Raw genomic sequence first — 25,830 nt, forward strand, 5'->3', positions numbered from 1 at the left:
CCATCCATAGAAATTAATCCAAGGGTTGGGGGCAAGACTCTAAAATTGCAATTTTTTTTATATAAATGAGTTTGTCGTTTTAGAGTGGAGTCACTGTAGTCATCCACGTAGTGATACAATTGGTTAGAGGTGTTTAGTGTTACCGGGTTCCCGGGTTCGATTCCCGATGGGGTCAGGGATTTTCTCTGCCTCGTGATGGCTGGGTGTTGTGTGATGTCCTTAGGTTAGTTAGGTTTAAGTAGTTCTAAGTTCTAGGGGACTGATGACCATAGATGTTAAGTCCCATAGTGCTCAGAGCCATTTGAACCATTTTTTTGTTTAGCGTTATCACAGGAAATCACTTCTAGAAGAGTGCAAGAATTCTATAAAGAATAAAAACTCTGCATTCCATAATAGAGAGCTGTTGGCAAGTGCCCCCACCCCCGTTGATTTATATGGTGTGTACCGTAGTCATAATAAGTGATTGTTATATTGTGCTGTGCCAAGCCAATTAACACACATGTAGGGCCAGCAGAGCATGAGGAAAGTGCAGCTTGTTCCCCACTGCACCATCACTCTCCCCTTGGCTGTCAATGTGTTGCACTTCAGTAGGTGGAGTTTGCTTCCTTCATTCCCTACATGTCCCTGAAAATAAGGACATCATGAACCAACAATGTTAGCCATTGAGCCAGCAGAAATCTTCCACCCAAGAACCTAAATAAAAAAGTAATTTGTAACAGTGAGAATTAATAATTTGTTGCTTCTGTTGGGATTTATAATTTGTTAATTTTAGTCTGATGGGAATTTGTTCAAGACTTTTATACCCGAGTACAGCTCTTCACACTGAATCTCATCAAGGAGGCAAAATTTGTATATAAACAACCAGTAGACATTGTCTAGACGTCTGACAGGCATTAGCTTTAAAAAAATGCAACTCTAAAGATATTACAAAAACCATCTGGTCACTAAAGTGTAGTGCTTACAGCTGGCTGTTAAAAATCTTCCTCTACCTACCTTTGTAATCAGTCAGTGATTAAAGGTATATTTCTTGACAGCCTTCAGTATCCAGCTATATATTGGAGATATGCAAATCATTTCAAATTATAAACCCATTTCATTTTTACAGTCTTTTTCAAAACATTTTGAGAAAGCGGCTTATATACAATAGATCCTGACTCATATTTCAGAAGAATGTTTGCTTACTAGCAGTCAGTTTCACTTTTGTATGGGGTTCCCCATACAGAAAGCCATATATGATCTCACATATGAAGTCCTGGCAGACTACACAACAAAAACTCACCAGTTGCTACATTCTGTGATCTTGCCTCAGACTTTTATTGTGTGTACCATGAATGGAAAAACTGGTAGAAGTCGACCTCAGGGAAGATCAGTTTGGATTTCGTAGAAATGTTGGAACACTCTAGGCAGTGCTAACCCTAAGACTTACATTAGGAGATAGGTTAAGGAAATGCAAACCCACATTTCTAGCATTTGTAGACTTAGAGAAAGTATTTGACAATGTTGGCTGGAATACTCTCTTTCAAATTCTAAAGGTGGTGGAGGTAAAATACAAGGAGTGGAAGACTATTTACAATTTGTACAGAAACCAGAGGAGCTTCTAAGAGTCGAGGGGCTCAAAAGGGAAGCACTGGTTGAGAAGGGAGTTTAACAGGGTTGCAGCCTACCTCTGGTGTTATTCAATATATTGAGCAAGCAGTAAAGGAGACTGAAGAAAAATTTGGAGTAAGAATTAAAATCCAAGAAGAACAAATAAAAACTTTGAGGTTTGCTAATGACATTGTAATTCTGTCAGCGACTGCAAAGGACCTGGAAAAGCAGCTGAACACAATCGACAATGTCTTGAAAGGAGGATATAAGATGAACATCAACAAAAGCAAAACAAGGATAATGGAATGTAGTCGAATTAAGTTGGGTGATGCTGAGGGTATTAGATTAGGAAATGAGACGCTTAAAGTAGTAAATGAGTTTTGCTATTTGGGGAGCAAAATAACTCACGATGGCTAAAGTAGAGAGGATATAAAATGTAGACTGGCAATGGCAAGGAAAGCGTTTCTGAAGAAGAGAAATTTGTTAACATCGAGTATAGATTTAAGTGTCAGGAAGTCGTTTCTGAAAGTATTTGTATGGAAGTGAAACATGGACAATAAATAGTTTAGACAAGAAGAGAATAGAAGCTTTCAAAATGTGGTGCTACAGAAAAATGCTGAAGATTAGATGGGTAGATCATGTAACTAATGTGGAGGTACTGAAAAGAATTGGGGAGAAGAGGCATCAAGGGATCACCAGTTTAGTATTGGAGGGAAATGTGGAGGGTAAAAATCATAGAGGGAGACCAAGAGATGAATGCACTAAGGAATTCAGAAGGATGTAAGTTGCAGTAGTTATTCGGAGATGAACAGGCTTGCACAGGATAGAGCAGCATGGAGAGCTGCATCAAACCAGTCTCTGGACTGAAGACCACAACCACCACCATGAAATGCTAGACGAGAACCTAAAATGTTATAGAAATAATGTCATCTCCCTTACACGGATGAGTTTTACATACATAACTGAAAGCAAATCTACAAACACTAAACTCAGAGTAGAAGAACATAAAATCTGGAATTCAATAAAGTTGAGTATTGCATCTGCTCCTGCTCCTACCTTACGTAAATCGTCTTCCAATGATTAAAGGGGTGTTCAACAATTCCTATGTTTGGAAATGACACAATCACCTTAATGGAAGGCCCAAACATAACTATGCAAGGTACAAGCCATATGATAGCTGGAAAAAAAAAAAGGAAAAAAAAATTTTTTTCACAGCAAATGGTTAAGTCTTTATTTCAATATGACTTGTATTATGCAATTTTAAAGAATAAAATATGATGACTGGTACCAGAAATATATACTACCATAATTGTTCAAATGGCTCTGAGCACTATGGGACTTAACATCTTAGGTCATCAGTCCCTTAGAACTTAGAACTACTTAAACCTAACTAACCTAAGGACATCACACACATCCATGCCCAAGGCAGGATTTGAACCTGCGACCGTAGCAGTCCCGCGGTTCCGGACTGCAGCGCCTAGAACCACACGGACAATGCGGCCGGCAAAATTGTTCATAAAGCTGTATCATTCATTGTATTACACTTAAAATGCACCTCGTTCTCCATCCCAGGTACCCCGTTTTGCAGGATCTGTAGAATATTACTCATGTAATGCAATGAAAGTCTAGAAATTATAAGGATACAATGCACTGACATATGTAGGCTGTACTTGTATTATGCAAAGAGTAAATACATCAATAATACTTGCAGAAGATGGATATCAGATATGTGAACTTATTTATTTGTGCTAATTGAAATTAACCCAAATGGAAGGCACAGGTAATGGAGCTTTGTGTTATGACTGAAAGCATACCTCAGACATGAAAATGCCAAAAGATTAACTTATTTATAATATTTCCACTCATTAATGTCATATAACATATTAGTTTGAGGTCAGCTATCACTGTGAAAGAAAGTTATTAATTAGTTAGATAGTTTCATGTTCCACACATGGATCATTTTCTCCATATATCATAATGATGTGGAATAAATCATTTCAATGAAAAGAAAACCTGGTTGTTTCAAATCTACTATAATAAATTAGATATCTCCTCAGAAGGTTGGAATTGACCTTGTATAATTTGTCACACTACAGGAAATGCATTATTATCTCTTGAGGCTACACTAAAAACAAAAATCTGCACATATAGTAGGAACTTCAGTGAGGGTACATTAATGCCAAGGGTATTTTGGTAATGATAATACTTCTGTGTAAAGATATCAAGGCAGAGTGTCAAAATACACGGTCAATGATCACAATAATTGGGGTGTACTGCTGGTATGAAGAGTGCAAACACCAAATCCACAATCAGATAATACCTTTATAGCAGAACAGTGTTTGCTTAAGGCTCAATGGCAGTATGAGACATACAGGAGTACTGCTGTATAACAAATTACCTGACTGTTAAAACTCAATTCAGAATAATTTTGGGGGCAGACTAAAACAAGTTACTCCAGAAGAACAGCTTCTACACTGTTAAAGATTACTTTGACACCCAAGAAATCTAATTAACATAGGGCAGTCTGTAACTCATTGTGGTTTCATTGATAAAGGTTACTAATAACTAGATAATGTATATTTCCATTGCAGATATTTCCATTTTTATATCTTGTATGAATACTCACCAGTGCATGAAATTATGTAGTTAATAGTTACTCATGTACATAGCTACTTCTAGCCATTCCATGTATGTAATATAGTTTTCTATGACGTGCATAGGCATGTGGAAACACAAAAAATCGAATTATGAGACAATAAATATTTGTGTAATCACCTATAATACTGCAAAAGAAGAATCATATCCTCTTAATGCAGTTTTCTGAACATACTGGAGTTTGTGCAAGAGGCATGACAAGATGTTCATGGCCCAGGAATCACTAGCTAGTGCCCTTAGTGTATGCAGCAATGATGAGCAAGCTATGTTTTGTATTATAAGTAATCTGGATCAAATTGTGTGTAAAGCAAATCCAGATTTTATAATCATGACCAACCAAATGAGGCAACGCAGTTGTTAACACACTGGCCTCATGTTCGGGAGGATAGTTTTTGCTCTGTATGGCCATCCTGATTTAAGTTTTCCTAAATCATTTCAGGCAAATGCCTGGATGGTTTACCAAGTGAGGTGGCACTGTGGCTAGCACACTGCACTTGCATTCAGGAGGATGATGGTTCAATACCGTGTCTGTCCATCCTGATTTAGGTTTTCCGTGATTTCCCTAAATCACTCCATGCAAATACCGGGATGGTTCCTTCAAAAGGGCACGGCCAACTTCCTTTCCTAATCTGATGAGACCGATGACCTTGCTGTCTGGTCTCCTCCCCCAAAACAATCCAACCCTGGATGGTTCCTTCATGAAGGCCATGGTCAACCACATGTTATATCCCCATAAAAGCATACTTATATAATGTGTGTGTACATATACTTTTCAGCTGTTGATTTCATTTTAATATGATACCAAGTCCTATATCATTGTGAAATGATTTCTGGTTGAGTCCACAAATAAACAATTAATACATTGTGTGGGTACAACTGCAGGCACTTTCCTCATTCAGTTACCATATGACTGACAGCAATTAAACTGACTAGTTAATAAAAGAAGCTGACAAATAATGACATGTTGTTTGAATAGACATATAAGGATAGATCAAAAAGTTTCCATTTTAGAGGTTTCTGCAGTGCATATGCAACATGGTGATGGAGGTATATAAGGAGCAACATGTAGGCAAAGGATTAGTGCAGCATTTGTGTCTTTCTGATATGTGTGCAGTAAATACGGAAACATTGTTGTAGCCCATTGTGGGCTACAATATACTTACTTTAGGAGCTCATGCTCCAATCAGAGACAGAACAGGATTTTTGTTCATCTGTTTCTTGATATTCTAGCAGCTGCGTACAGGAGTGAAACAGTGTTACGGTCAAGCTGAGTTTTTTCAGATCTCTGGAGTTGGAGACCGTACAGAATGACTCAGATGTTAAGCAAATGAGGTAGATATGGTGGTGATAGGGGAAATGGGAGTCTAGGTTGGCTCACTGAGCTGCTTTTTATTGCTTCTTCACATGTTAGTAAGGAACATGCAGAAGAGCACAAACACTGGTTTATAAAAATGTAGATGACACTTACTAGAGTTTCATATCAGTTACAAGAACAAAATGCCACCTCAGCCTATAACTTTATTAATGGTCAAATATGGACAGTAATGTATGGTACTATACACCATGAACCATCTAAGTGCCAGCTTCTATTGTTCTAATTGAATCCTTAGGTTCAAGTACCCATCACAGTGTAAGTGACATACAGACATGCTGTAAGTACATGTAGACTAATATACAATGGAAACCTATAATAATATCCCAGAAATACATACAGGCAAGCTTTGTAAGTCATTCTTAGTGCACAAGGTTCACATAGCATCTGCAGTAGGCTCATCCATCTGAGGCAGCTGTTGCTGGATGTATCGAACTCTTGAAAATTGCCGAACTCTGCCTTGCTTGGCATTTGAAGACCTCTATGTACAGCGTTGATGCTGTTGCTTATAGATGATACATGACTGCATCACTTTTTAACTACAATTTGCAATTGGTGCACTTAAAATCAGTAGTTTGTCAATGTTTATGCCTCTTAATGGACTTATGAAAGCGTCTTGTACTGTACAGCTCCACCTAACTTACAAGTCTTACAGCTAATATTATACTTGAATGATTTTTCCCTTCTTTGCTGCCAACCTTTCATGATTTGGTCATTATAGTGTGAACTATGGTGATTTTATTATCAGATGCATCCAAACAGGAGAAATTTGATGTTTTTTTTTCTTGGTTGCCAAAGGGCAAACACTGGAAGATATCCACCAAAGAGTGAAGAACATTTATGTTGCAGCATGTCTGATGAAGTCCACAGTTGTGGAATTGTGTGCCGAATTCTGTGCTGGACATGCTTTAACACAAGATGCCGTTTGATCTAGGAGGCCAGCCTCATCCATTATGCACAACAACTGAAGTGGGAGATAATCTAGCAACAACCCTATATTTCTGACCTAGCCAATCTCCAGACCCTTCAAAAGCCTTGAGGGTTGACGTTTGCTGAGGTTTGACATTTTCTTTTGGACGAGGATGTGCGACAGGTTGTTAGGGAATTCTTCATGCAGCAGGAAATAGTGTTTCAGTAAATGGGTATCTTCAACCAAGTGCATCGGTGGAATGATTGTCTCAATGCTTGCGGCAATTTTGTCTGATTGGTGTATCGATTCTGGTCAGAATGGCCTTCAAACTTTTTGATCCTCACTTATACATTGATTTTTGAAGAAGCATTTACGCTGATACAAACCAAAACATCAATCTGTTACATGTTAATGTCGAGAACTCTAACATGATCCCCACTTTTGTTTGTAAAGGTGAAGTATGAAAGTGAAATCATTTCTAAGACAGATCTAAAATGTGGAAAGAATGTCAGATAATAGGAATGAGATTTGGCCTTCTCTCAAAATCAAATATGGCTACTGGGCTAAATGAAACTGATAGAATTAAGGATGATGACAACATCAGCAGTGAAGAACTGCAGCCACATGATAGCCACTAAAGAATGAAAATTTGGAGAACATAATTGGTGCATCAGTGAGATTCACTGTTGTTTTACCCCTGATGTAGTACTATTACATTTCAAAACTACAGGCCTTGATAGTGTTAATACTTCAGTATCTAGCCAGAAAGTTGCCTAGTTTGAGACCTAATGATAACGTCCTTGTACTCTTCAGAACCTTTGACAGTGAACTAAAAAGAATTGTCTTAACTTTATGAATATAGCATCCCTTACAGAGGTAGACTTCAGCAGCACTAGATGAAAGTTTGTATTTCAGTGCTCAGTTAACATTTCCCATCCCCATAGCCGAGATCGCTAACACATGCTTGTCTCCTGGTGCTCAGCTTGGAGTAGATGCATCTAATTGTGGCTATGTAAAATGTTTTGTTGCCAGTTTTTGGCCAGGAAATGGAGCAGGATTGATGGCATAAAAATCCTGATCAACACATTTTTTGCCAATATTCTGGATTGGGTAACAGTCTTCTCCACAGTGTCTCTGTGTATGAGGACATGTGGCCCTGCTGGTGATGGTCAGCTCAGCAGCCCTGTTAGTGTTATTCAAGAAGAGTAGGCTGTGTGTCAAGAGCAGTTTTCAACTTCTCCCTTCCATCATCACCATTAACATAAATGCTACACTACTTCATCACAGTCACTTACATAGGAAAACTATAGTTACACGTAACACACAAACTGCTTAGGATATGTCAACTAGAAAGGTTTCCACCAGGACATAAGCCACACAAATAAAAAGTAAATACGTTAAGTTTTACCCAGTAATTTCTGTTACGAATTAGGGCTTGCTGATTCAGAATACTATGTAATAATACACAGGGTGTAACAAAAGGTACAACAGTGCCTTGAGAGAAAAATTAAAGGTAGGAATTCATGCCAGGAAATGACAGTACAGACTGTTGGAGGTTGCAGATGCCAATATTTGCCTCTAGGCCATTCCTTCAGCAGCAAACACTAGCGTTAGGAATCTCTACAATGTTGTGACACGACTGGACGTGTCGAGTGGTCAGATACCTAAAAAGACTCTGTTTAGGTCTCATTGGGTCCAGTCAGCTCAGAACAGAAAAAAAAGATTGTAGATCATAAAATAAAAAGCCTACAACACAAGAAAGTTTTCTGAAATTGCAATGAGATCCAGACCTTTAGGTGCTTGCAGGCCTTGATAAATATCAATGGCGACAGTTGGAAATGTGTGCCCTGACTTCAACCCAGGATCTCCTGCTTACGTGGCAGATGCTCCATCCGTCTTTTTTTTATTTTGTTCGGTAATGTTTGTTGCGTTTCGTCTGGGCAGACATCATAGGACATCCGTTTTCAAGTTGATTGTTGATTCCTGTACTCAGTACTGGTCAGAAGCTGAGAGTGACCAAACATGCTGAGCTACCATGCCGGCAATCCGTCTGAGCCACCAAGGACACAGAGGATAGTGCGACTGCAGGGACTTATCTCTGGCACGCTCCCTATGAGACCCACATTCCCAACTTACTGTCCACACACTACATTTCTAGTACCCTGCCCACTATACTCATTACCTGCGGCAGTCAGTCTACTGATTCCTGTAAGAGTTTGGGCAATGTTAGTGCATCTGCACTGAAGAAAATCATTGGCTGGACATGTCCAAAAGAACAGATACCATCTTCATATAGAAAGTTTTCTTGTCAGAGTTCCTACTGAGAGTTAATTCAATTTCCACCAGCAATATGGAATGTGTAGTTTCTGAATGTTCTTAATGCAAATCCTGGTAATTCAGGACTTTATCTTCATTTCTTACTGTTTTCTGTGTAGTTACAAAATAACGTATTAACTAAAAGACTGGTCAGAAGCTGAGAGTTGGTGCATTGCTCTAATTGAGGAGCTATTTGTTCACAGTGAGAGATGCATAGATACTTTTTGCTAACATTTTTATGTAATGTATACACTGGATGACATATCCTTGGCACCTGAGTTTTATAATCATTTCTGTTGTTTAAAACATTCTTATAGATTGCATGTGTATGCGTATTTGATCTGGTTATCATCATTCTATTATGACGACAAACCCTATATAACTGTGAGGTGACCCCTGGTGAATAAATAAACTGGTCATTAAAATTTGGTTTCAGAAAAATGTGTGTACTGCACAAACACTGTTCCAGTCATAATTAAACTAAATGGCTGATGGCGACAGTATGGGAAAATTAATTGGATCTGTGTCCCATCTAGGAAAGAACTCACTGCCGGCCGCGGTGGTCTCTTGGTTCTAGGCGCACAGTCCGGATCCGTGCGACTGCTACGGTCGCAGGTTCGAATCCTGCCTCGGGCATGGATGTGTGTGATGTCCTTAGGTTAGTTAGGTTTAAGTAGTTCTAAGTTCTAGGGGACTGATGACCACAGCAGTTGAGTCCAATAGTGCTCAGAGCCATTTGAACCAAAGAACTCATTATTTGTCTTAAGTTAAGGGGAGTTAGAACGGAATTTTTTTTTTCACATTTTTCGATTTTTATCTCATTATAAAAAATGCAATTTTCCCATATATCACTCAGACGGGAAGTCTTTTATTAACATTGCCAACCCCTTTTGCTTTCTGTTTTAACTTTCCGCATTTTTCCGCCATTTTACACTTTCGTCACCGTTTTATCGCCTGTTTTTCTTGTTTCTTTTCTTCTTCCGTTTTTAAAATAAAAGTCTGTAGGCTGTAGAGCAGCGTTCTAAGCTGTTGCCAGCCCGCCCCCTTCGGGGGGGAGGGGGGGCGGAATGAAGCTCAATAAAGGAAAAAAAATGGTCTGTCAGAAGCCGTATCGTATCGTTTCATAGTATAATCATGAGGTTGTATGTCGAAGTGCTAGCGTTTTTCCAAGGACAAGTCACGTATAAATTGCTAAATCTCTCAACAAGTAAAGTATGACACCAAAACGAAGTGTTTTTAAGAATCCTGGATTTCATGGTAATAGATTTTCGAATAAAGGGAAACATTGTGTCGAACATGTGGTGTATGAAGTTACAGACAATGAAATACAGGCAAACCCGTCAGTATCTAGAGAAACAACGATTAATACTACGAACATTAAAATAAAACGTTGTGATACACAGTTTTCTCAAAACGAAAGTGATGTAAATGGTAGGTTAGGTTATATTCTGATAGATTTACACATCCTAACAAAGGTGTTAGGCGAATGTGTGTGTTGTTAAATATGTGGAAGGCCAGTTAGTTTACATGAAGGCAGTGACGTATCAAATGGAGTAGCCATGAAACTTATCATTTAATTGTGCCAGTTGTAAATATACTCATTCATTTTGGAATTCTGATAAGTGTAAAGATAATTATTGTGAAGTAAATATTTGGTGGTTTTATGGATTGAGAGCTATTGGGAAAGTACACTCTGCAGCAGAAACAATGTGTGCCGTGATGAATATGCCACACACACCTTGTAAATTCGACAAGTCTGCAGGATTTATTGGAGCTGCTATGGAATCTGTTGCATGTGAGTAAATGAAGGGTGCTTCAAACGAAGCTGTTGCAATAAATGATGGTATGGCTGACATACGAGTAGCTTTTGATGGCGCTTGCCAGAAGCACAGCTACAGTTGTAAGAACTCTGTTGCTACAGTGACCAGTGTGGATACTGGAAAGGTTATATATATCCAGATTTTAACCAAACATTGTTATAAGTATAAACCAGGGAATGAAAAGAGGCTTATCTGTGAAATTTGCTGGATGTATGTTGAGAACTGGGCAATCAAGTCGAGGTACAAGTGGTGGTAAGGAGGCCTCTGCAGCTATTGAAGTTTCTAATCTATCTGTGAACGAAAGGGGAGTGCGTTACACTAAGTTCTTAGGTGATGGAGACTCAAAAGCATATAACAGTGTAGTAGCCACTCAGCCTTATGGTGAGAAGATTAGCACAAAATTGGAATGTGTTGGTCATGTCCAGAAGAGGATGGGCACCTGGTTGTGGAAATTGAAACAAAGTTTGAGAGACAAGAAACTTTCTGATGGTAAAACCATAATAGGCAGGCTGACAGACAAAATGATTGATGAACTACAGCAGTATTATGGGATGGCCATTAGAAATAATACCGAGAATTTGTTGAAAATTAAGCAGGCAGTAAGGTCTACCTTCTTCCACAGACTGTCAACTGATGAAAAACCAGGACACCACCTTGGCCCTCCTGGATCTGATTCATGGTGCAATTACTGCAATGCCCAGTACTCAAACAGTTCATACAGCCATTAACATTCCATCCCAGCAGCAGTCATGGATATCATTAAACCTATTTACAGAGACCAGGCAAATCCTGAATTACTGAAGAAGTGTTTGCAAGGTCAGACTCAAAATCCCAATGAGTCGTTTAATAATCTTATATGGACTCGCTTACCAAAAAATGTTTTCATTACAATGAAGACACTAAAGTGGGCGATCAGTGATGCTGCTATTGCTTTTAATGATGGCAACATTGGCAGGATGAAAGTGCTACAGCACATGGGAATTAATCCTGGAGCAAACTGCATCAGAGAACTTGAATGGATGGACAAGTTTCGCATTGATAAAGCAGAGTATGCAGCCGCTAAGGAGTCCAGAAAGAAGAAAAGAAGAAAAAACTTGGAAAAATATCAAGAGGATGATATACACTATGGTAGAGGGTGCTTCTGAGTGACTAAAAATAAAAAAAATAAGCATATATTGAGTTACAGTCTTTTGAAACTTTAGAAGCCGTTCCTAAAAATTTACTTTTTCTGTTATATTTTTCCCTAAATTTCAGAAACCACTTCAAGTAGAGTATGCAAAGTTTCAGTGAGTAATAACATACATATCCTGAGTCTACTGAACTAAAAGAAGAACATAATGTTATGTATGATTAAAATGATTTAGGATAATGTACAAAAAAGTACACAAAATTTTAACCATGTAATTAAAAAGTGGTATTTCCGAAAGCAGTGGCTGAAATACAATTATTGTAATTCAGTAGACTCAGAACATACATTTTAATGTCCTGCAAAAGTTTCATGTCAATGACTACAGTGGTTCCTGAAATACAGGGAACACAAGTCACTAAATTTAACATTGTCGGAATAGGGCGTTCCGACTCCCCTTAAGAAGGCCATCAAAGTCCATTTCCATCTTTCCACTAACCCATTGCTCTGAGGGTGGTAGACAATTTTATGGAATCGTTGCACACTGCATAGTTTGCACAGCTTAGTGAAGAGGGCGGATTCAAATTGTTGGGCCTGGGCAGTTGTGATGGATAGGGGGCAACAAAAATGAGAAATTCAGTTGTTAATGAAATCCCACACTTGATTCAGCTGTTATATCACACAAGGGGTCGTTTCTACCTGGTAGGTAATGCAGTCTATTGCTGGTAAGATGTATTTGTAGCCTTTTGACTAGTTAAGGGGGCCAATTAAGTCTAAGCATATGTGCTGGAAGCGTCCTTTAGGTATTGTGAAGGCACCTTGTGGGGGAGTTGCATGCCATCCGGTCTTGCTGCGCTGGCGTGGAACCCATGAACCCATCCGTTTCCTGCAGTCTGCTTTAACCCCAGTCAAACAAAACTTTCTGTAACGAGCCTCATAGCAGGGTGAACCACTGGGAGTAGGAAGCTATGAAGCCTGTCAAAAATTGAGCTGGCCGTGGTGTCCGAGCGGTTCTAGGCACTCCAGTCCGCAACCACGCGACTGCTACGGTCGCAGGTTCGAGTCCTGCCTCGGGCATGGATGTGTGTGACATCCTTAGATTTAAGTAGGTCTAAGTTCTAGGGGAGTGATGACCTCAGATGTTAAGTTCCATAGTGCTGAGAGTAATCAAAAATTGATTTCCTGAGTGAGCAGAGGATCTGTGGGTATGGTCTTCCCTGCAATGTGACACACCAACCTTCGATGTGAGAGTCTGGTACCTTTATTTGTTAGAGTTGTAGGCCTGTGTTGGAGTTATCTAAGAGTTCATCCAAGTGTTTGTTGTGTTCTTGTGTATCCGTTAGACTCTCATACTTAATTAGGGTACTGATGGTGTGGATACAGGATGTGTAGTCCACTACCACATTCCCCCGCAACCTTCCCCCCATTCATGTGCTGGATATCTGTCGAGAACTGAGCTATCAAGTCGAGGTGTTCCAAGAGACGGATTTATATATCTGAACTAGGATTGTGAACAGCATGTACCACGCTCACGCTCATATGCAGACAACAGCTTTTGCGATCTCTTCAGTTTGCATGAAGAGAATTGCAAGGGTTGGTGTATCCCATTAACTGTTGCTGTAGGACAGTGGTGATGGTGGTGTCGCTAGTATCGGCAGTGATTGACAGGTGAGCCATTGACGAAGAGTTGGCCAGGGTCACGGTTCTCTGTAGTGACTGACTCATTGCCTTGAAAGCCTGTGATATTTCTTCTGACCATGGAACTGTTCAGTTGCCTCTAGTGTTGTTCTGGAAAGGGTGTTGTTGAGGGGGTCTAGATTTTGGCTGCCTACAGACTGAGGCACCAGTGAAAATATACCATTCCTAGAAATCTGTGTATTTCGTTGTAGTAGTGGGCCTGGGGGTGAATTGTACGAGTTCGTTCCTTTCTTCTGTTGGCCTGATCCCTGTTAATGAAACAGAATATCCTAGGAAATTTAGGTTCTGCTGACACAAGTGGCACTTTTCGGTGTTGATGAATACACCCAGCTATTCTAGGGTATGAAAAACCTGTTGTATGTGGTCTGTGTCTTCTTGGGGTGTAGCAGTATATATCATTATGCCGTCCAGATAAAAGAAACAGAACAGGTATTTGTGTGGGGCAGAATCCATGAATCACTGCCATATTTGAGCCATATTTTTTACTCCGAATAGCCTGAATAAGTATTCAAATAACTTGAAGGGGGTGATAATGGCAGTTTTAGGAATGTCTTCAGTCGCCATTGGTATCTGAAATTATGCCTTTTAACAGTTAATGATGCTGAAATTCGTGGCACCTGCTAATGCATGGGCAAACACCTGGATGCTGGGTACCAGGTAAGAATTTGGAATAGTCCGGGTACTGAGGATTCTGTAGCTCCTGCACATTTGGAAAGTACCAACTTTTTTCTGGGTGATATGTAGAGGTGAAGCCCAAGGGCTGTTGAAGGGCAGATAATGCCCAATTTAAGCAACTCGTCTACAGTGGCTTTGGCGATTTGCCATTTCTCAGGGGAGTGGCAGCTTGCTGTGTGAGAAATGGGTGGTCTCTCTGTTTATGTTAATCTGTGCACCATGCTGTTGGTAATGTCATATGAGGGAGTAAATTGGGAAGGGGGTATGGGGGGAGGGGTGGACCTGCTATCATAGTCACCTTTTGCACAAACACTGACAGCACTGTCACTTGTGTCACTGACCTGTTCATTCAGTGTTAGTCGAAGGAAGTTGTTTGCAGTTGGGAGAGGCAGTGTCTATGAAGACTCAAGCAAATTGATGCAATGTTGGATGGTATCCACTACTTGTCTGCGGTGGTGGTGTGTGTCCATGTCGTCAGTAATGTCTGTGGGGTCGAGGGTGAGTGGCATCTGGGTCAGTGATTCATGGAGATGACAGTATTTGTTATTGTCATCACTGCGGTTGGTGAAGAATTTCTGCACTCTGATGTGGAGGGCTTTCACGGGGTGCCTGCCATATGTCCGCCCAGTTTGTGTCCTGAGATGGTAGTTGTTTAGCAGAGGTGATATGTGAAGACTGAAGGGTCCTAAGTTGTGATTCTGCATCTGCCAGCTGATTTTGATGCTCATGCAGAAGCCTCTGAAGGGATGAGTTTTCCTCCTGTAGCGCAAGGCAGTTGTCAGTTGATTCTTGATGGAGGACCACAGCAGTTGCAGCCTGCACGCAAGTGCTCCCAGGTATCCTCATGTTATGGTGGGAATGGGGCTAGTGGTCATCCGATGATGTCCTTGAGGGTGACATTACATGGTCTGCAGAGTAGTGCTCCTCATAAATCCAGGCAGAGATGGAATTGCTGTAGAAAATCGGCCCCAATCAGTGGTGCATTGACATCGGCGTGAAGAAATGTCCATGTGAAGAGTTGGCCACTGCTGAGGTCAGTGTCATGGGCGACAGTTCCATAAATGGCAATGATCAGTCTGTTTGCTGCTTGCAATGTAGGTGCAGAGTCAGTGGCATGAGGGGTAGGGTGGTATTTAGAATCATACTGATTTCTGACCTCGAGTCCACCAAAAAGTGCTGTTTGCTGTGATAATCTTGCACATAGAGCCTGGAGTTGTCGATGGGTGGACGAGACACTGGTTAGGTTCACTGGGTACGGTGTATGCAAAAACCTTGTTGATGCTGCTACCTCTGTCGCCTAGTGAAGGTCGCAGGAGGCGTTTGGATGTTGGCATGGCTGGGAGCACTTGCATGCAGCAGTGCTCAATTGGGTGTGAAACAAGCATCACTGCGTGGTCTGTTGTTTGTTATCTATCTCCTGCAGTTGCAGATGGCACTATGCTGTCTGTAGTCATTAGCTGTGAGGGGTGTGGTGCAGCTGTCCGGTGTTTATGACTGGCTATGGTGGCATTAGGCACCTTCAGGAAGACCCAGAAGTGGTTGGTTATGGCCTGCTGAGTAGGGAGGTAAGAAGGCCGCCACTGCTACATGAACTAGATGTTGTAAGACCCCAAGTGAGGTCGTTACTGTGCAGTAGTGGGCTTCCTGGAGAGCACAAAATAGCTGCACTGCTCCATGCTCAGTGCTTTGAGTAACCTTGGAAAGGGCCAGTAGGGGACTGATGACCACAGATGTTAAGCCCCATAGTGCTCAGAGCCATTTTTGAAGGGGTCAATGTCATTTGGAAGCCATTTGTCAACTCGGCGTGCAACATGGCTGCATGCAGTATGTTGTGCCAGTGGCTGCTACATAGCATGGCTGGCCATGTTAAAAAGTGTATATGAGACTGCTGGTCCAGTGGGAGCCCTTTGTAGCATGAATTTTTGTGGCAGTTTGCCCAACTGCATGGCCCACAGTCAAGTGTCAGGCATTAGGTAGGGATATACCATGGTCTGTGATAGATACCTCAACTGTGATTTAGGTGGAGACAGTATGATGTCATAGATTATGGTGGTATGTTCATCTAAGTGGCAAAATAGAGTCAAGTACTTTGATGCATCGACAAACATTGTGTGTTGTTAATATTGATTCTGCGAAAGTAAGCCAGGTATGAGGTTGAACTGCTAAGAATGGAGGCAGTGTAGGAGGTGAATGTGGCACTCTCAAGGTGTTGCAGGGAAGGTTTCTGTAGGTTCTTATTTGAATAGATCGAGGGGTGGTGGCATGGTGAACCCCACTGCTCGTATAAGGTGTGGTTGGAAGACCGGTAGTGTTCTGGCATTGCTCAGCGGCCTTAGTTCTGGTGATAGTTAGGAATGGATTCATCGCCTGAGAACCTGATGTGGTAGCACAAGTCTCAGTGAGGGGAAGGGGCTGAACAATTGTTGTTGCAAGTGAATACTGACATCCTGTAGAATGGTAAGGTGACTTGCAAGTATTAGGTCCAAACGGTGTTCTGTAGGAGGTGGGTTGAACTGCATTGTTGTGGTGTGAGGTGGCACCTGGTGCCATGTGGGGATGGGCGTTTTGAGTGCACACGTGGGAGAGTGGAAGAAGTTACTTTCGCTCACACTTCGTTGCTTTAAGTGTCCCAAGTTGCTTGTTGTAGCATATATTACGTGAAGAACACTGTTGAGCCCAACAATAGGTCTGAAAATTCCGTCTTGGTCGCTGGTATCCATTGTCGTGGCGACAGTTTGCTTGTCTGTTCATTACGCAGTGGATTTACTGTTGTCTGTGGTCACCGGTGTGGGTGTAACAGGTGGCTAGGGTCGAGTAGAATAGTATGCAGACACCTTGGCGAAGTATTCAACACTTTATCGTTGTGGACATAAACCAAACATATACAAGAAACACACGTACAATATGCATAGTCTAAGAGGCAAGCAGAAACTGCTGATCAGAGATGATGCACTTAAGCTGCAGTCGATAAGTTGGCCAGCGTCGATATTAGTGGTTGGCATCGCCACATGATAACAAGACAAGAGAACGCCCATGAGTGCAAACCTTATTTCTTGTAATTTCTGTGTCTGCGCCTTTATTCCTGTATGTCAGTGATTACAGACGAGGAAAGAGGCATATGTGAACGTGTTCTTTCTAAAACAGTTGTGCGTTTGCAAGAGCGCGAAAATCGATTGTGGAAGTGGAAAATTGGCCGCTACAACCGAATTTCCAGAACTGAGTTTGGAGCGTTTACATGACCAATGTATTGGGGAATCAGTTTATAAAATCTGTGTTTGAGAGCCCCATACAAACATAGTGAAAAAGGGAGGCAGAATTATATCAAGTAAGAAACTGGACCACTGCACACCACTCTTCATCCAGCTAGGAATTATGCAAGCATTCAGTCAATATTCCTTTAGCTGCATCAGATACATAACCGAAAACCAGCAAATCTTCAGTATGAGGGATAAAATTCACAGTTATAGTACTCAGATAAAGAATAACTTAAATATTCCCAGCTATTGGTTTAAAACATGAGGAATTTTTCCCACTATGTGTAATAAAAATTTTAATGTATTGCCTTCTGAAGTACAATACTTGCCACTGGAAAAGTTCAAAATTCAAATTGAGAATCCTCTAAGACTGTGGAAATTTTATTGATGAATTTTATGCTGATGTTGCAGAGTGAATATGCAGAATATCTAGCTAACCCAGGTAATGCCGATTATTTTTACACACACACACACACACACACACACACACACACACACACACACACACACACACACACACACACTTATATATTAGCAAAATTGACAAATTCTTTAGCCACTCAGTATCATATGACAATGCAGTAAGCTCAGTACATTTTAAATGAAACCGCTTTTCACAGTTATCACACTCAACCTTTCTCAAATCTTCATCTTCAACATCACCAGTAAGTTCATCATTACATACAGCACATTGTTCTCTTAAATTTTCTTCTTCCTCTAAGCTGAATGTGAGACACCTCTGCTTGCCTTTGGATTTTTTCCAAAGAGATTTCCAGTTTTCTTGCTGCTCCTTCCTCTGTTGTTTCAATTTTATTTCCTCATCCTTGGCCAAATCTTTTTGATGAAAGAATTCACACCATGGTGCTGATGAAATGGCACTTGGAGCACTTTCTTTAACAGGTCTCTGCCTCTTGGTACTTAATACTGGTCTGAACCAAAGGTGATGCTTTTCAAAATTTTCTGGTGTTGATTTTTTTATAGTAATCGCATCTTTTTCCGACAACATAAGAGATTTTTCAGTTTCATTCAGATAATTTTCCTCTCAAATTTGGATACAAGGAACAGAATCCTGAACTAGTTATTTTCTACTGTGTTGTCTGGATTTGTAGTTACGAGATCTGTATTATGTGATTGTGTAATTGGCGATTCACTAGAGCTAGGCACTAGTTTTGATCCCTCACTACAAAGAATCTCTGTTTCTGCCTGCAAACACAATTATTTCCTATGCTATATAGCCCTGGTTCTATTTTAATATTCGAGGCATCAGAATCAATCACCATTGGAATTGTGTCCTGAATGTTGCTCCTTGGATCTTCGTCTGTTTCCTGCGTAGTTGATGCTGTTTCATGGGGAAATGCAGTAAGATGAGCTGTATGGATTTCTTCTAACACTGCGTCTACATTCGCACCCCTCTCAGATAGCTGTCTTTTTATTGAATTGACCAGAGGTACAGCAGACTTGAAGCTATGATCCTGTACTTTTACGGGCTCTGAAGTGATAGCATTAGTCATTTTTTCCAGTGTGTTTTGTATATGCACTGAAGCGCCAGAGAAACTGGTGTAGGCATGCGTATTCAAATACAGAGATATGTAAACAGGCAGAATGCGGCGCTGGGGTCGGCAACGCCTATATAAGACGACAAGCGTCTGGCGCAGTTGTTAGATCGGTTACTGTAGCTACAATGGCAGGTTATCAAGATTTAAGAGAGTTTGAACGTGGTCTTATAGCCGGCGTTCGTGCGATGGGGCATATCATGTCCAAGGTAGAGGTGAAGTGGTGATTTTCCCATACGACCATTTCACGAGTGTACCGTGAATATCAGGAATCCGGTATAACATCAAATCTGCGACATCGCTGCGGCTGGAAAAAGATACTGCAAGAATGGGACCAAAGAAGAGTGAAGAGAATCGTTAAACGTGATAGAAGTGCAACTCTTCCGCAAAACAAGTGTCAGCGTGTGAACCATTCAACGAAACATCGTCGACATGGGCTTTCAGAGGTGAAGACCAACTGGTGTAACCTTGATGATTGGACAACTCAAAGCTTTATGCCTTGCCTGGGCCCATCAACACTGACATTGGACTATTGATGACTGGAAACATGTTGCCTGGTTTCAAATCGTATCGAGTGGATGAACATGTACAGGTATGGAGACAACCTCTAAATCCATGGACCCTGCATGTCAGCAGGGTACTATTCAAGCAGGTGGAGCTGTGGGGCGTGTGCAATTCGAGTGATATGGGGCTCCTGATATGTCTAGATACGACTCTTGACAGGTGACACTTATGTTAACATCCTGTCTGATCACCTGCATCCATTCATGTCCATTGTGTCTTGGGCAATTCCAGCAGGACAATGCGACCCCTTACACATTTAGAATTGTTACAGAGTGGCTCGAGGAACACTCATCTGAGTTTAAACACTTCTGCTGGCCACAAACTCCCCAGACATGAACTTTATTGAGCATATCTGGGATGTCTTGCAACGTGCTGTTCGGAAGAGATCTCCACCCTGTCGTGCTCTTACGGATTTATGGACAGCCCTGCAGGATTCATGGTGTCAATTGCCTCCAGCACTAATTCAGACATAAGTCAAGTCCATGCCATGTCGTGTTGCAGCACTTCTGGGTGCTCGCGGGGTCCCTACACAATATTAGGCAGGTGTACCAGTTTTTTTGGCTGTTCAGTGTATTTTGTATAATCAATAGCATCTGGACTGAACGGAAAATACCACATTTATGAAAACCACTTTCAGATGAACGATCAGATTCTCACTGTTTTTCAAAACTTCATACAACAGAGGACAGAGGGTATCTTTGTCAGTACTGAATTTAAATTTTGAGGCCGACCTTGCCACTGTTGGATAGCCTCCTTCCACTCTGACTTTAGCTATTTGAGAACTTTCACATCTGCTGGTTGCATCATGTGTGTAGTGTTAGGTTGTAGTACATGAAAGATTATGCCATTCTTGCAACAAAACTCATTAAGTTCCATTGTCTGATGTGTTCGATGGCCATCTACTAACAAAATAACTGGTTTTTAATGGTATTTTTAGCAATCCAATCATTGACGCCATTTGCGACATAGTCCCAGAATATGTCACTCTTCATCCAACCAGAATCTGACCGCCCAAGGAACCAGCCTGGTGGCATACATTCAACGACATCCTTCAGTTGTCGTACATAAGCAGAAACTATCGTACGTGCAATTGTTTTACCGCTTACTATGAATACCAACAAGATGGTGATGGTTTCCTTTGAATTTCCTATTTCAATTTCACAAGCATTTTTCACTCCTTTAAGTCTAGCAGCTTACCTATCTTACGACACATAGTGAAGCTGGTGTCATTCCCATTCGTTATCCTGTCTGGATCTGTCAGAATATCTTCGCAGTTCATGGCTTTCAGATGTCCCTCAAGCTCCCAAAACCATTTTCATATCGTTTCTTCTCTTACAATGGCTCGTCCTTTGGCCAAGCCCTCAGGAATCGGTCTGTAAGTATTTTGTGCTGCCCACAAAAAAGAAGTGTACCATTTTTTACCTGACCACCCATCTGTGAATGGATTTTTTTCCGCTGTCAGGTCTGACAATACTCTGAAGGGTGTTTAAGAGACGTACTTTTTCCTGGGAAAGCCACATTTGCTTAGCTGAATCAACCAATCTACCAGTTGAGCTCTAAACAGCCTCTGGGCCCATTATTCTCGGCCGTTTCAGGACCCGTCCATGTAGCCTGTCTTGCAGTTTTCCTCCTGGAACACCATAACACTGGCTCGCTTCTCTAATGCTTAAATTATTTTCCGAGACTTTAAACAGTGCTTTAATTAATTGGGTCTCTTCGTACTGGTGAATTACGCATTTTACCGCTTTAGCGGAAGCCATTTTATATGAATGCGCAAAATAATATTTATTTTTATAAGTTATGGAACAATTTTTTCGTATTTCTCATTACTTATACATTATTATTATTATTATTATTATTATTATTATTACTGAACATTATTTTAATTACATTTTAGTACTGAGTGAGGTAGCTGACTAATAGTTTTCGGGATGCGAGTAGTCAACATCCTTCTTTCTCACTAGACTTACTAGTAGGTTTTGTGTGTTTAAATCTCTAATTCCTGATCCGAAAATAAATACCAAGACCTAAGCTTACAGATGGTAAAAAATGGGATTTAAATGCAGTATGAGCCATTATTTATTCTATGTATTACTTGGGTCTGCTATAGACAATCCCCCTTAAAAATGCTTAACCTAATATGTTTAAAAACAATTTCAGCGCTCTTTCCGTAATTTTGTAATACCCTTAGTCACTCAGTCACTTTTTTAAGTAGCTTTGACATATAACAACAAACTAACGACCTTTTAAAAATGACACCGCACATTGTACAATTCATTAAAAAATCACACGTAAACGAACCCCTGCTCTCCACATGTTTGCGTCTGACTACTGGTTTTTCATTTCCCTCACTATAAGTCACAGGAATGAGAGAGAATGGCTGACGACTTGTGAGCCAAAAGAATACAGCCATGTTACATAGTGTGATTTTTTTTTTTAATTATGCCTAGATGGCTGTCTACTGGAGGATGACTGAAAATAGGGGAAACTGCCCTACCACTTTTATTCATCTATGTACTTACCTTATGCTATGAATGTTTCTATTTTATTCTGGGTATATGCCTAATTATAATACGTGATAATACGTACGTGTTATTGTTTTGCCATTTTGCGCCAGGCTGTCCAGTATGGCAGCTAAATGACATAGATGTAATTAATGTTAAGATTGCTTAGAAACACGTTTATCATACTGCAGACAGTTTAGTTTCACGAATGAAAGAAACAATAAATTTTAAACAACAATTTAAAATTATTATTCCGTTATAGCATTTTATCAGCTGACTAGACACATTCTGGTGCATTAAAGGCACAAAAATATAAAAGTGGTGAAGAATATGAACCATATCGAATAAGGAGCTCATAAGCGATTGTACCAGCGCATATAGAACACTTCTCAGACCTCAAAACGGAGCTGATGCACCATAGTGTGTTGCATCAAATAAACAAACTAACGTGTTCATGTCTCTAGTTTGCATGTTTCATGAGAGAAAATTAGCGCAATAAGCAAGGAGACATATATAAGTCCATATCAGTCCAAATGAAACTATGGGAATTATTTAAAAGGCATCATGCTCACATTTGACTGTAAAACTATTTATTCATAAAATCTGCAATAGCAGTTTCTGCCATGGGACACTTAAGAAATGGCGTAATGCGAAAATTACATTTATGGTCATGTCAAAACTGTAAAAAATATCTCACATGTATGCTGTACGTCATCAGGTTTATAAGTTGGGTACGTTTCCATTGTCTCATGACACTTCGGCCACGCGGCCTAAATTGCAATAGTGGATTTTACATATAGTTTTAAAGCCAAGTAATAGAAATTACACTACCCTAAAAATATTAATACTTATATTAGTTGTTAGTGTCTATTAAAACCAGGCAGGTGTCCAGACATAGCAGTGGTGTTTAATTATTTATTTCGTTTTCAAAATTCGTAATCAGTTTCTTAAAATATGTGTTTTTTGTTGGAAAACAGAGATTCGATAGGGCCCGAGGAAACAATTGTAGTCTTCGTACAACTGAAAACTTAAAAAGGAAATTAAGATGCTTTTGCAAAAAAATACTTTACCTTCCTACCCATATCAGTGTTAAGTTTTATTTTAAGGTACCGGTGTACAATTGCTTTTCACCTATTTTCCACGAACCTATTAATTTAACTCTTGTTTTATGACGTTAGCGCTATCATAACGTTGTTATAAAAATAAAGTTTAAACAAACTGATCCAAATAATTTACAGGAACTTATCGCGATGATTCTTTCCTTTCCTAGTTCTCCCTGTCTCATTCGTCAAAGTTCTGCATCGACAGAGAATCGATGTGACAGCCAAAGCGATACAGTACATATGTTTGTTATGCTGTATTAGGTTGCGTAGCTTATGTTTTACTTACAATATGTTTGCGCTTTGTTTTTATTAACTCTTGTACATCATCGCCGTCATTCTGGATTGCTTGCTTGTTTTTTACAAAGTTATGAAACTTGCTAGGTAAGGACATGAGTCATTTGAAATTTTCAATTACGCGTCTTTACATCTTTATATGTTGAAGTTGAATTATACATGTTTGAATTTAGCACAGTTTTCAATAATTGCGTTATTAACTAGCTATTTTTTTAAAGAAAACATTGTTATATTACAGGACTTCTAGCACAAACGCACATGAATCAGTTCGAAGTCCGCTATCATTGGAAGAAAGGGAAACATGGATGGGATCGTATCAGCTAGCGAGGACACAAACGTCAGATGCATCCTCAAATCTGGGTAATGTGGAAAATCTGGAACGACTGGAAAGACCAAACAGGTGTGCAGTCAACAGTTATAACGATTACATTTATCAGATAAAATGTTTTTGTGTTTTACTTAAGTAATTCACTGCATTGGGAAGTTCTGCATTGGCTGGAGGAGTAGCCGCTGGAATATATTCTTATGCCTTTCATTTATATGTAAGTCCATAACAAAACGTGGGAAACAAATTACCAAGTCACATTGCTACTAACGTTACAAGTCAAATGAACATATGGATGAACTATTCAATGAAAATGTTTGACAGAATAATCAGGATACTGTTCTTCAGAATGAAATTTGCTTGCTACTTTTCAGCTTACTGTCGTTAAGAACAATACTTACTAATCAGAAATAGAGCCTTTTCCGGTGTTGGAAACATTGCCTCTGTAATAAGAATGACTACTTCAATTTCAGGGTGGAACCTAGTAAAGAGATGAAGGCTGCCCTTAAAGTTATAAATGATTCATTAACAAAACCATCAGCAAAGAAGGACCTGCCTCATCATTTGTCAAATGCTGCGAATATAGTACAGAAGGAGTGGTTCAGGGTGAGCAAACAGTTACTTACTGTCAGTGCATATCTGTAATTGCAATTTTCTATTACCAATCATCCTCTAATGTTTCACTTAAGCATTATTAATCATGAAATTAATAGTCATATAAATAAGGGAGATTACTGTTACAGGTTCTGCAAAAATTGTGACCTTTTCCTATGTAGTGTTGTTGGCTATTTAAAGATTCATTTAATTCTTGAAAAAAAAAAAAAAAAAAAAACAGGTAAAACAGCAAACAGCCCACTCTTAATAAGTCTGTGTCTTACAAACAAATTGTGCCATTATGGTTTCAAACTGACATCTTGTGTTTAAAATAAGCTAAATTAAATTTCTCCAACAAACAGCAGTCCACCAGTCTGCTTTATTTTAAAGTCAGAGGTGGCACCCATATCTTAAGCAGTGAGTTGGAAAAGGGATCATGTTCCGAAAAGCAAATTTTTTAGGAGAGAGAAGAGACTGTTTTATTACACAATGGTTTTAAGCATGTTGTCGTGGAGTTGCTATGTAGCAACTGGCCTCAGAATGAAACAATATAAACTATTAGCATACTACATACTTAAGTCATCAAGTGTGATCAGTAATACAGTTTGAATGTACTGAATATTACTCTTTTTCCAAAGGTGGTGATATTGATGAGGCAACTAGGATTCTATCATTTGAAAGCATAATGTCTGTAAATGAGTCCCTGATCATGTTACGGCACATGAAGGTCCATCTTGATCACTGAAATTGTACAGTTTAAGTGTTGAAGGTGGACCTTTACAAATAAAGTCACTAGATTTCTGTTTGCAGTGGAAGGATTGTCTTATGAAAGTTTATACTATTCATATTCATTACAGCAATGAGCGTGTGTTATGAGCATACCTCATTATTCATAATGTACCCAAAATACAACCACAACCAGAATACAGCAAAGCAGAGAATGATGGGTATGCTTAGAACAGGTTCACTATACTCTTCTTTATCTGGACATGGCCCATTCTCTAACTCAGTACCATAACATAATCAACTAACCAGTACTTCTGTTTTTACGACATGACTGCTTGTTACACCAAATGATGCATACACACATGGTGATCAGTAATCTCTGATAAACATAATTTAAAAGAGAAAAAAAGGAAAAATTGGACATGACTCCAACTCAACTTACCCATTCAGTTATAGTTACTAGTTGACAAAGAAGCTGTCTTACAGAACATAGTTGTTTCTGTTTGGCAGATTACAGTCTAGTTGTGTCATACGTAAGTGCATACTTCTGCTACTGTAAAATGTAGATCTTTGTGGTGGCCCAGTGTTAGTTTGTTTTTGGATTAGCTCTTCACTTTGTGAACATATTCCCAACATAGATATGGTCTACTTTTCATTCCGTCCTTTTCTTACTCAGCATAGGTAGGAGGAGATGTCAGTCTGTTGGTAGCAGTGTGTGTGTCGAAGTGAGTAGCAGTAAACAACCTGCTGCAAT

At 39.9% G+C, this 25,830-nt stretch overlaps 1 protein-coding gene across 1 annotated transcript in view; it reads left to right on the plus strand.

The window, feature by feature from the left end:
• Positions 1 to 25,830, plus strand: part of LOC126248649 (KN motif and ankyrin repeat domain-containing protein 3) — a 395,607-nt gene that overhangs the window by 331,731 nt on the left and 38,046 nt on the right. Inside the window, exons 9-10 of the mRNA XM_049949838.1 lie at positions 23,670 to 23,831; positions 24,230 to 24,362. Coding sequence (XP_049805795.1) covers positions 23,670 to 23,831; positions 24,230 to 24,362 — 295 coding nt within the window. The remainder of the gene's footprint in view (positions 1 to 23,669; positions 23,832 to 24,229; positions 24,363 to 25,830) is intronic.

Source organism: Schistocerca nitens, chromosome 3 (assembly GCF_023898315.1).
Source record: "Schistocerca nitens isolate TAMUIC-IGC-003100 chromosome 3, iqSchNite1.1, whole genome shotgun sequence".
In the NCBI taxonomy this organism is placed as follows: domain Eukaryota; kingdom Metazoa; phylum Arthropoda; class Insecta; order Orthoptera; family Acrididae; genus Schistocerca; species Schistocerca nitens.